This window comes from Pseudophryne corroboree, chromosome 1 (assembly GCF_028390025.1).
Source record: "Pseudophryne corroboree isolate aPseCor3 chromosome 1, aPseCor3.hap2, whole genome shotgun sequence".
NCBI lineage: Eukaryota > Metazoa > Chordata > Amphibia > Anura > Myobatrachidae > Pseudophryne > Pseudophryne corroboree.
Window position 1 is genome coordinate 1,207,738,995 of NC_086444.1, and position 13,426 is coordinate 1,207,752,420.

The following is a 13,426-nucleotide window of genomic DNA, read 5'->3' on the forward strand; positions in this document are numbered from 1 at the left end:
CCCTCCCAGTGGTGACTAAACCTAACCTACCCTTCCTGCAGCTTAAACCTAACCCTCCTCTGTAGTGCCTAAACCTAACCTACCCTTCCTGCAGCTTAAACCTAACCCTCCCCAGTAGTGCCTAAACCTAACCCGTCCTTCCTGCAGCTTAAACCTAACCCTCCCGGTGGTGACTAAACCTAACCTACCCTTCCTGCATCTTAAACCTAACCCTCATCGGTAGTGCCTAAACCTAACCTACCCTTCCTGCAGCTTAAACCTTACCCTCCCCAGTAGTGCCTAAACCTAACCCGTCCTTCCTGCAGCTTAAACCTAACCCTCCCGGTGGTGACTAAACCTAACCTACCCTTCCTGCATCTTAAACCTAACCCTCCTCGGTAGTGCCTAAACCTAACCTACCCTTCCTGCAGCTTAAACCTAACCCTCCCCAGTAGTGCCTAAACCTAACCCGTCCTTCCTGCAGCTTAAACCTAACCCTCCCGGTGGTGACTAATCCTAACCCACCCTTCCTGCAGCTTAAACCTAACCCTCCCGGTGGTGACTAATCCTAACCCACCCTTCCTGCAGCTTAAACCTAACCCTCCCGGTGGTGACTAAACCTAACCCACCCTTCCTGCAGCTTAAACCTAACCCTCCCGGTGGTGACTAATCCTAACCCACCCTTCCTGCAGCTTAAACCTAACCCTCCCCGGTAGTGCCTAAACCTAACCCACCCTTCCTGTAGCCTAACCCTCCAACCCCTGCAGCCTAATCCTAACCCTGGTCCCGCAGCCTAAACCTAACCTGCTCTGCCTCCGCGGCTTACCTGTCTGCAGCCCCAGCAAAACCTTCTTCAGGATCCCGGCGGAATGGTGATCCTTGTCCGGATGCCAGCACCGGCATTCCGAGCATCAGTATTTCGCCTGCCGGGATCCTGACCGCCGGGATCTTGACTGGATCCTAGAGATGAGCGCCGGAAATTTTTCGGGTTTTGTGTTTTGGTTTTGGGTTCGGTTCCGCGGCCGTGTTTTGGGTTCGACCGCGTTTTGGTAAAACCTCACCGAATTTTTTTTGTCGGATTCGGGTGTGTTTTGGATTCGGGTGTTTTTTTCAAAAAACCCTAAAAAACAGCTTAAATCATAGAATTTGGGGGTCATTTTGATCCCAAAGTATTATTAACCTCAAAAACCATAATTTCCACTCATTTTCAGTCTATTCTGAATACCTCACACCTCACAATATTATTTTTAGTCCTAAAATTTGCACCGAGGTCGCTGTGTGAGTAAGATAAGCGACCCTAGTGGCCGACACAAACACCGGGCCCATCTAGGAGTGGCACTGCAGTGTCACGCAGGATGTCCCTTCCAAAAAACCCTCCCCAAACAGCACATGACGCAAAGAAAAAAAGAGGCGCAATGAGGTAGCTGACTGTGTGAGTAAGATAAGCGACCCTAGTGGCCGACACAAACACCGGGCCCATCTAGGAGTGGCACTGCAGTGTCACGCAGGATGTCCCTTCCAAAAAACCCTCCCCAAACAGCACATGACGCAAAGAAAAAAAGAGGCGCAATGAGGTAGCTGACTGTGTGAGTAAGATAAGCGACCCTAGTGGCCGACACAAACACCGGGCCCATCTAGGAGTGGCACTGCAGTGTCACGCAGGATGTCCCTTCCAAAAAACCCTCCCCAAACAGCACATGACGCAAAGAAAAAAAGAGGCGCAATGAGGTAGCTGACTGTGTGAGTAAGATAAGCGACCCTAGTGGCCGACACAAACACCGGGCCCATCTAGGAGTGGCACTGCAGTGTCACGCAGGATGTCCCTTCCAAAAAACCCTCCCCAAACAGCACATGACGCAAAGAAAAAAAGAGGCGCAATGAGGTAGCTGACTGTGTGAGTAAGATAAGCGACCCTAGTGGCCGACACAAACACCGGACCCATCTAGGAGTGTCACTGCAGTGTCACGCAGGATGGCCCTTCCAAAAAACCCTCCCCAAACAGCACATGACGCAAAGAAAAATAAAAGAAAAAAGAGGTGCAAGATGGAATTGTCCTTGGGCCCTCCCACCCACCCTTATGTTGTATAAACAGGACATGCACACTTTAACCAACCCATCATTTCAGTGACAGGGTCTGCCACACGACTGTGACTGATATGACGGGTTGGTTTGGACCCCCCCCCAAAAAGAAGCAATTAATCTCTCCTTGCACAAACTGGCTCTACAGAGGCAAGATGTCCACCTCATCATCATCCTCCGATATATCACCGTGTACATCCCCCTCCTCACAGATTATCAATTCGTCCCCACTGGAATCCACCATCTCAGCTCCCTGTGTACTTTGTGGAGGCAATTGCTGCTGGTCAATGTCTCCGCGGAGGAATTGATTATAATTCATTTTAATGAACATCATCTTCTCCACATTTTCTGGATGTAACCTCGTACGCCGATTGCTGACAAGGTGAGCGGCGGCACTAAACACTCTTTCGGAGTACACACTTGTGGGAGGGCAACTTAGGTAGAATAAAGCCAGTTTGTGCAAGGGCCTCCAAATTGCCTCTTTTTCCTGCCAGTATAAGTACGGACTGTGTGACGTGCCTACTTGGATGCGGTCACTCATATAATCCTCCACCATTCTTTCAATGTTGAGAGAATCATATGCAGTGACAGTAGACGACATGTCCGTAATCGTTGTCAGGTCCTTCAGTCCGGACCAGATGTCAGCATCAGCAGTCGCTCCAGACTGCCCTGCATCACCGCCAGCGGGTGGGCTCGGAATTCTGAGCCTTTTCCTCGCACCTTCAGTTGCGGGAGAATGTGAAGGAGGAGATGTTGACAGGTCGCGTTCCGCTTGACTTGACAATTTTCTCACCAGCAGGTCTTTCAACCCCAGCAGACTTGTGTCTGCCGGAAAGAGAGATCCAAGGTAGGTTTTAAATCTAGGATCGAGCACGGTGGCCAAAATGTAGTGCTCTGATTTCGACAGATTGACCACCCGTGAATCCTTGTTAAGCGAATTAAGGGCTCCATCCACAAGTCCCACATGCCTAGCGGAATCGCTCCGTGTTAGCTCCTCCTTCAATGTCTCCAGCTTCTTCTGCAAAAGCCTGATGAGGGGAATGACCTGACTCAGGCTGGCAGTGTCTGAACTGACTTCACGTGTGGCAAGTTCAAAGGGCATCAGAACCTTGCACAACGTTGAAATCATTCTCCACTGCACTTGAGACAGGTGCATTCCACCTCCTATATCGTGCTCAATTGTATAGGCTTGAATGGCCTTTTGCTGCTCCTCCAACCTCTGAAGCATATAGAGGGTTGAATTCCACCTCGTTGCCACTTCTTGCTTCAGATGATGGCAGGGCAGGTTCAGTAGTTTTTGGTGGTGCTCCAGTCTTCTGTACGTGGTGCCTGTACGCCGAAAGTGTCCCGCAATTCTTCTGGCCACCGACAGCATCTCTTGCACGCCCCTGTCGTTTTTTTAAAAATTCTGCACCACCAAATTCAAGGTATGTGCAAAACATGGGACGTGCTGGAATTTGCCCATATTTAATGCACACACAATATTGCTGGCGTTGTCCGATGCCACAAATCCACAGGAGAGTCCAATTGGGGTAAGCCATTCCGCGATGATCTTCCTCAGTTGCCGTAAGAGGTTTTCAGCTGTGTGCGTATTCTGGAAAGCGGTGATACAAAGCGTAGCCTGCCTAGGAAAGAGTTGGCGTTTGCGAGATGCTGCTACTGGTGCCGCCACTGCTGTTCTTGCGGCGGGAGTCCATACATCTACCCAGTGGGCTGTCACAGTCATATAGTCCTGACCCTGCCCTGCTCCACTTGTCCACATGTCCGTGGTTAAGTGGACATTGGGTACAACTGCATTTTTTAGGACACTGGTGAGTCTTTTTCTGACGTCCGTGTACATTCTCGGTATCGCCTGCCTAGAGAAGTGGAACCTAGATGGTATTTGGTAACGGGGGCACACTGCCTCAATAAATTGTCTAGTTCCCTGTGAACTAACGGCGGATACCGGACGCACGTCTAACACCAACATAGTTGTCAAGGCCTCAGTTATCCGCTTTGCAGTAGGATGACTGCTGTGATATTTCATCTTCCTCGCAAAGGACTGTTGGACAGTCAATTGCTTACTGGAAGTAGTACAAGTGGGCTTACGACTTCCCCTCTGGGATGACCATCGACTCCCAGCAGCAACAACAGCAGCGCCAGCAGCAGTAGGCGTTACACGCAAGGATGCATCGGAGGAATCCCAGGCAGGAGAGGACTCGTCAGAATTGCCAGTGACATGGCCTGCAGGACTATTGGCATTCCTGGGGAAGGAGGAAATTGACACTGAGGGAGTTGGTGGGGTGGTTTGCGTGAGCTTGGTTACAAGAGGAAGGGATTTACTGGTCAGTGGACTGCTTCCGCTGTCGCCCAAAGTTTTTGAACTTGTCACTGACTTATTATGAATGCGCTGCAGGTGACGTATAAGGGAGGATGTTCCGAGGTGGTTAACGTCCTTACCCCTACTTATTACAGCTTGACAAAGGGAACACACGGCTTGACAAATGTTGTCCGCATTTCTGGTGAAATACTTCCACACCGAAGAGCTGATTTTTTTGGTATTTTCACCAGGCATGTCAACGGCCATATTCCTCCCACGGACAACAGGTGTCTCCCCGGGTGCCTGACTTAAACAAACCACCTCACCATCAGAATCCTCCTGGTCAATTTCCTCCCCAGCGCCAGCAACACCCATATCCTCCTCATCCTGGTGTACTTCAACACTGACATCTTCAATCTGACTATCAGGAACTGGACTGCGGGTGCTCCTTCCAGCACTTGCAGGGGGCGTGCAAATGGTGGAAGGCGCATGCTCTTCACGTCCAGTGTTGGGAAGGTCAGGCATCGCAACCGACACAATTGGACTCTCCTTGTGGATTTGGGATTTCGAAGAACGCACAGTTCTTTGCGGTGCTACTGCTTTTGCCAGCTTGAGTCTTTTCATTTTTCTAGCGAGAGGCTGAGTGCCTCCATCCTCATGTGAAGCTGAACCACTAGCCATGAACATAGGCCAGGGCCTCAGCCGTTCCTTGCCACTCCGTGTGGTAAATGGCATATTGGCAAGTTTACGCTTCTCCTCCGACAATTTTATTTTAGGTTTTGGAGTCCTTTTTTTACTGATATTTGGTGTTTTGGATTTGACATGCTCTGTACTATGCCATTGGGCATCGGCCTTGGCAGACGACGTTGCTGGCATTTCATCGTCTCGGCCATGACTAGTGGCAGCAGCTTCAGCATGAGGTGGAAGTGGATCTTGATCTTTCCCTAATTTTGGAACCTCAACATTTTTGTTCTCCATATTTTAATAGGCACAACTAAAAGGCACCTCAGGTAAACAATGGAGATGGATGGATACTAGTATACAATTATGGATGGACTGCCGAGTGCCGACACAGAGGTAGCTACAGCCGTGGACTATTGTACTGTACTGTGTCTGCTGCTAATATAGACTGGATGATAATGAGATGTAGTATGTATGTATAAAGAAGAAAGAAAAAAAAACCACGGGTAGGTGGTATACAATTATGGACGGACTGCCGAGTGCCGACACAGAGGTAGCTACAGCCGTGGACTACCGTACTGTACTGTGTCTGCTGCTAATATAGACTGGATGATAATGAGATGTAGTATGTATAAAGAAGAAAGAAAAAAAAAACACGGGTAGGTGGTATACAATTATGGATGGACTGCCGAGTGCCGACACAGAGGTAGCTACAGCCGTGGACTACCGTACTGTGTCTGCTGCTAATATAGACTGGTTGATAAAGAGATGTAGTATGTATGTATAAAGAAGAAAGAAAAAAAAACCACGGGTAGGTGGTATACAATTATGGACGGACTGCCGAGTGCCGACACAGAGGTAGCTACAGCCGTGGACTACCGTACTGTGTCTGCTGCTAATATAGACTGGTTGATAAAGAGATGTAGTATGTATGTATAAAGAAGAAAGAAAAAAAAACCACGGGTAGGTGGTATACAATTATGGATGGACTGCCGAGTGCCGACACAGAGGTAGCTACAGCCGTGGACTACCGTACTGTGTCTGCTGCTAATATAGACTGGTTGATAAAGAGATGTAGTATGTATGTATAAAGAAGAAAGAAAAAAAAAACATGGGTAGGTGGTATACAATTATGGATGGACTGCCGAGTGCCGACACAGAGGTAGCTACAGCCGTGGACTACCGTACTGTACTGTGTCTGCTGCTAATATAGACTGGATGATAATGAGATGTAGTATGTTTAAAGAAGAAAGAAAAAAAAACCACGGGTAGGTGGTATACAATTATGGATGGACTGCCGAGTGCCGACACAGAGGTAGCTACAGCCGTGGACTACCGTACTGTGTCTGCTGCTAATATAGACTGGTTGATAATGAGATGTAGTATGTATAAAGAAGAAAGAAAGAAAAAACCACGGGTAGGTGGTATACAATTATGGACGGACTGCCGAGTGCCGACACAGAGGTAGCTACAGCCGTGGACTACCGTACTGTACTGTGTCTGCTGCTAATATAGACTGGATGATAATGAGATGTAGTATGTATAAAGAAGAAAGAAAAAAAAAACCACGGGTAGGTGGTATACAATTATGGATGGACTGCCGAGTGCCGACACAGAGGTATCTACAGCCGTGGACTACCGTACTGTACTGTGTCTGCTGCTAATATAGACTGCATGATAATGAGATGTAGTATGTATAAAGAAGAAAGAAAAAAAAACCACGGGTAGGTGGTATACAATTATGGATGGACTGCCGAGTGCCGACACAGAGGTAGCTACAGCCGTGGACTACCGTACTGTGTCTGCTGCTAATATAGACTGGTTGATAATGAGATGTAGTATGTATAAAGAAGAAAGAAAAAAAAAACCACGGGTAGGTGGTATACAATTATGGACGGACTGCCGAGTGCCGACACAGAGGTAGCTACAGCCGTGGACTACCGTACTGTACTGTGTCTGCTGCTAATATAGACTGGATGATAATGAGATGTAGTATGTATAAAGAAGAAAGAAAAAAAAAACCACGGGTAGGTGGTATACAATTATGGATGGACTGCCGAGTGCCGACACAGAGGTAGCTACAGCCGTGAACTACCGTACTGTGTCTGCTGCGACTGGATGATAAATAATGATATAAAAAATATATATATATCACTACTGCAGCCGGACAGGTATATATTATATAATGACGGACCTGCTGGACACTGTCTGTCAGCAGAATGAGTTTTTTATTTTATAGAATAAAAAAACACCACACAAGTCACACGACGTGTGTTTAACTTTTACAGGCAGACATTCACAATACAATATAGTATACTATATACTGGTGGTCAGGTCACTGGTCAGTCACACTGGCAGTGGCACTCCTGCAGAAAAAAAGTGTGCACTGTTTAATTTTAATATGTACTCCTGGCTCCTGCTATAACCTAACTGCTCCCCAGTCTCCCCCACAATTAAGCTGTGTGAGCACAGTCAGATATTATACATAGATGATGCAGCAGCACACTGGGCTGAGCACAGATATGGTATGTGACTGAGTCACTGTGTATCGTTTTTTCAGGCAGAGAACGGATTATATTAAATAATATAAAACTGCACTGGTGGTCACTGGTCAGTCACTAGTATAACTAACTAATACTATCAGCAAAATTCTGCACTCTCTGTCTGAGTACTCCTCCTAAGCTCCAGTAAATGAAGTGTCACTGTCTCACTCTCACTCTCCTAAGTATCTATTTCTTCTCTAAACGGAGAGGACGCCAGCCACGTCCTCTCACTATCAATCTCAATGCACGTGTAAAATGGCGGCGACACGCGGCTCCTTATATAGAATCCGAGTCTCGCAATAGAATCCGAGCCTCGCGAGAATCCGACAGCGTCATGATGACGTTCGGGCGCGCTCGGGTTAACCGAGCAAGGCGGGAAGATCCGAGTCGCTCGGACCCGTGTAAAAAAACATGAAGTTCGGGCGGGTTCGGATTCAGAGGAACCGAACCCGCTCATCTCACCTACCCAATTATCCACACTCTCATTCATGCAAAGCAAAAGACAAACACGCACACATTCAGACCCTGCCGCTATTGCGGCGCACAGTGCGGTTTGGCGGCGATGGCAAACTGCGCATGCGCGGCGGCCGCACAGCAGCTGCGCGGACACACCCATTGCGGTCGCATCCTCAATGGATGCAACCGTAATGTGAGTGACAGCGACGGGCGTTTTCAGGGCGGCAATGTGGTGTTGGGGGGGGGGGGCGAGCGGGGGCGGGCCGGAACCATTTTCAGGGCGGCTCTGTGATGTCACACGCAGCCGCACCAATAAAAAAAATATCAGCTGACCGCCTGGCTGCGCTGCCAGGGGTCAACCATAGGTCCGGTGTGTCGCAATTAGATTGCAGACGCATCGGGAGGCGGCCTTACACATGCCCTGTGCTGGACAGCCCCCAGCATGTGCAGAGATGAACGCAGATCCAACGGCGTATGCAACCATCTGCGTTCATCTCTGAATGACCCCCTCAGCCACAATATCGCAACCCTATACAATCAAGCACACACATATCCACTTACACACACACACACACACACACACACACACACTCTCTCTTACTCAAAGTTCTATAAACAAAAGTATTACCAGGGCTCAGATTAGGCGGAGGCGCCAGCTGCAGCTGCCACCGTGCCCTGACTCTGCCTGGAGAGTGTACAGATTAATGTGCTGCATTTGCCTTTTTGATTCAATCATTGGCCTCTTTAATGGCACCGGCAATCAACGGTGAGCTATGTTGAACGTCTGATCAAGCACGCATAACACTGATTTTCCTACAGACTGATGACTGCTCAGGAACAAAAGCCTGGATTGCTCTGTGCTGGCCTCGCATAATATTTATTGCTAATTCAGTATAAGGGAAAATCTCCATACCTGAGTACCTGAGTTTTCACTAACAACTTCTCTTTTGCAAGTTACAGCAGTAAGAACATTTATATCCCACGTTCTCCTGGTGAATAACTCATTTTTGCTTCTTATATTTTATATTGTAGAGAATTCTATTCATGCTTTTGGCAATGGAACCAATCTTAACCTGGCGCTGAATCCGTCCGTAGCCTCTACAACACCTGTGCACAAGGAGGAGAAGCATAATAATGTCACTGTTCCTGCAGTCAAGGACAACGACATAGTCCACGTACAGCCCACCAAGGTAGATAATCGCGCTGCCCATTAGGATATCTGGCTCATGTACAGGACTTACTAGTACTTTACTGACTTCTTACTGTCCACCTCTAGGAGGGCCTGGGTGGGGAGGTCCTAGTGCAGGTTGCGGTGGGGAGGTCCTAGTGCAGGTTGCTGTGAGCTGGGGAGGTCCTAGTGCAGAGTGGGGTGGGGATGTCCTGGTGTAGATTGGTGTGGGGTGGGGAGGTCCCAGTACAGGTTGTGGTGGAGTGGTGAGGTCCTACTGCAGGGTGGGGATGTCCTAGTGCAGGTTGGGGAGGTCCTAGTGCAGGTTGTGGTGGGGGTGGGGAGGTCGTAGTGCAGAGTGGGGTGGGGAGGTCTTAGTCCTAGTGCAGGTTGGGGTGGGGAGGTCCTAGTGCAGGTTGGGTTGGAGTGGGGAGTTCCTAGTGCAGGTTGGGTTGGGGTGGGGAGGTCCTAGTGCAGGTTGGGGTGGGGAGGTCCTAGTGCAGGTTGTGGTGGGGAGGTCGTAGTGCAGGGTGGGGTGGGGAGGTCTTAGTCCTAGTGCAGGTTGGGGTGGGGAGGTCCTAGTGCAGGTTGGGTTGGAGTGGGGAGTTCCTAGTGCAGGTTGGGTTGGGGTGGGGAGGTCCTAGTGCAGGTTGGGGTGGGGAGGTCCTAGTGCAGGTTGGATGGGGTGCGTGAGTATGTGTCCATGTTAACCTTTTGTTTGTTGATATTTTGCCTGTCAAAATTTTGACTACTGTGCATCCTTGATATGTCAACATTCATCTTGTAGACACTGATGAAATATCGACATGTTAAAATGTCGACATATCATCCTTGGTGGCCCAGCGGTGACATACCTGCTCCTGACGCCTGCAGTGGTGGCTTCTGGGCCCCAGCGGCCATGTGACAGAGGGCCTAATTCACGTTTGTACAGAAAATTGCGCTATTTTAGGCTACGGTTTTGCTAATTATCACAAGTGAAGCTGCCGCCCTGAAAGGGATGTAGACGCCCTCTGGAGCCATCGCGTGGTCCTCCGCAGCTGTGCACAAACACGCAGCATCGATGCAGTAACGAGGAACATCAACTTCCCGAGTGAGTCTGTGGTCACGCAGACTGGCCGTGGCAGTAGTGACGCTGGCGCCATGTTTCTCTACGCACATGATTGCAGCTGAAGGCAGATACACGCCCCGAAAAAGTGTGTGACACATCTGCGATTTGCCACCGCTCCCGTTACCCCCCACAAACTATCCCTTCCTGTCAGTCACTCTGCATGTAAAATCTGACTGCGGGCGACATCACAAAGGTGCCTTGCATACGCAGTACGATCGCAGTGCACACGCAGTCTGCCAACAATCAGTCAGTTGCATGAACATCAGTATTGCGTACAAACATAAATTTGTCCCAGTGTGGTATTTTGGTGAGTATACTGTCCCTATCCCTAACCCTAATCCCTATCCTTTTCTCTAATGCCTAACCCTAACCCCCCTGCAGCCTAACCCTAACCCCCCTGCAACCTAACCCTAACCTCCCTCCGCAGCCTAACACTAAACTCCCCCTGGTGACTAACCCTAACCCCCCTGCAGCCTAACACTAACCCCCGTGGTGACTAACCCTAACCTTCCTGCAGCCTAACCCTAACCTCCCTGCGCAGCCTAACACTAACCTCCCCCCACAGCCAAACACTAATCTCCCCCTGGTGCCTAACCCTAACCCTCCTGCAGCCTAACCCTAACCTCCCCCCCCCACACACACAAACAGCTTAACCCTATCACCCTCCTGCAGCCTAACACTAAACTCCCCATATAGCCTAACCCCAACCCCCCCCCCCCCCCATTGCCTAACACTAAAACTCCATATGGCCTAACCCTAACCCCCCTGCAGCCTAACAATAAACTCCCCCTAGTGCCTAACCCCCCACGGCCTAACCTCCCCCACTGCAGCCTAACACTAGACTCCTCCTAGTGCCTAACCCTAACCTACCCCCTTGCAACCTAACATTAAACCCCCCCCCCCTCCCGCAGCGTAACCCTAACCTCCTCCCCTGCAACCTAACATTAAACACCCCCCTTCCGAAGTGTAACCCTAACCTCCCCCCCTGCAATCTAACATTAAACACCCCCCTCTCTAGTGTAACCAGGGGTGTATCTAGGTGTCCGAGCACCCCTGGCAAAGTAGAGGACTGACGCCCCTACTTCAAATAGGGAAGGCACGTGTGCTAAAAAGGGGCATGGTCACACAATAGTACCCCCAATTCAAATGACACCACACAGTAGTGTCCCTTACTCACATTACACCACACAGTAATGACCATTATTCATGTTATGCTACACAGTAGTATATTCCTTATATACATTATGCCACATGCTAGAGCCCCTTATTAACATTACGCTACACAGTAGTAACCCTTATAAACATTATGCCATGTTAGAGCCCATTACACACATTACACCACAGTAGAGACCCTTATACACACTGCGCCAGGTAGAGACCCTTATACACACTGCGCCAGGTAGCCCTTTATACACATTGTGCCATGTAGAGCCCCTTATACACACTGCGCCAGGTAGAGACCCCTATACACACTGCGCCAGGTAGAGACCCTTATACACACTGCACCAAATAGAGACCCTTATACACACTGCGCCAGGTAGAGACCCTTATACACACTGCGCCAGGTAGAGACCCTTATACACATTGCACCAGGTAGAGACCATTATACACACTGCGCCAGGTAGAGACCCTTATACACACTGCGCCAGGTAGAGCCCCTTATACACACTGTGCCAGGTAGAGACCCTTATACACACTGTGCCAGGTAGAGACCCTTATACACATTGCGTCAGGTAGCCCCTTATACACATTGCGCCAGGTAGAGCCCCTTATACACATTGCGCCAGGTAGCCCATTATACACATTTTGCCAGGTAGCCCCTTATACACACTGCTCCAGGTAGCCCATTATACACATTGCGCCAGGTAGCCCATTATACACATTTTGCCAGGTAGCCCCTTATACACACTGCTCCAGGTAGCCCATTATACACATTGCGCCAGGTAGCCCATTGTACACACTGCGCCAGGTAGCCCATTATACACACTGTGCCAGGTAGCCCCTTATACACACTGTGCCAGGTAGAGCATCTTAGGAAAGAAAGAGAGTGAGAGAGAGTGTGTGTCTGTCTGGACAAAGTCACTATCAGGACAGCGCCGTGCGGGAGGTGGACAGTACCACGCTGGGACCGGGAGGCTTGAGGTGTGTGGTGCAGTGCGGACAGCGGGAGCCAAATCAGATGCCCCCTGCCCCCGGCAGTGCCTCACTCGTAGGGTCGCCCGGCAATATGTAGAGCTGATAGTAGTCACAGGTGTCCGGCACGGCACCGCACTAAAATCAAGAAATTCTGCATAAACTACAGCTCCCAGCAGCCCTTGCTGCCAGGAGCTCCCCGAGGGCTGCTGGGAGCTGTAGTTTATGTAGCGTTTCTTGATTTCAGTGCGGACACCGGACACCACCGCCAGGAACTGCGGCTGCTGCTGCCTGCTCTGCATGTTGCCGGGCACCACTGCGGGGGGGGGAGGCACACACAGGTACTGCCTCTAACAATGTACCTCCTGGCCACGGGTGGCACCACCAGGCAGCGTCCCTCCTTTGCTGGCGCCCCTGGCGAGTGCCATCCTGGCCAATGGGTAGATACGCCCCTGAGTGTAACCCTAACCTCCCATCCTACAACCTAATCCTTACCCTCCCCCCTGCAGCCTGCTCCTTATGTCAACATTCTGACAGTGTTGGTATATGACATGGCAGCATTCTGATGTTGCCTGTTGACAATGTTGACATCATAGCTGTCGGCATTCTGATAGCGACATTATGAAGTGAACATTGTTATTGTCAACCTAATGAGTGTATCCCCTTTGAGAAGATCAGCGGACACAGAGGATGCTCAGTGTAATTACGCTGTGGCTCAGTGTGCCAGGGCTGGCCTGCCATCTATGACTATAATCCAAGCGCAGAGTGACAGAGACGCGCACATATATCAGCCACTGCCGGAAGAGGGATTATCAAACCTTCCAAAGAGCGAGAGTGGGGGTGTTGCTCGTAGCAATCAATCAGATTCTAGCTGTCATTTTATACACTGTACTAGATATATGACAACAAGAATCTGATTGGTCCCAAAGGCAGTGGTTCCCAAACGTGGTCCTCAGGGCATCCCAACAGTCCAGGTTTTA

General features: G+C 49.8%; 1 protein-coding gene across 1 annotated transcript in view; it reads left to right on the forward strand.

Moving 5' to 3' along the window:
• The window catches only part of GFRA4 (GDNF family receptor alpha 4), a 729,620-nt gene that overhangs the window by 708,457 nt on the left and 7,737 nt on the right, over nt 1-13,426 (forward strand). The window contains exon 8 of the mRNA XM_063925339.1: nt 9,070-9,227. Coding sequence (XP_063781409.1) covers nt 9,070-9,227 — 158 coding nt within the window. The remainder of the gene's footprint in view (nt 1-9,069; nt 9,228-13,426) is intronic.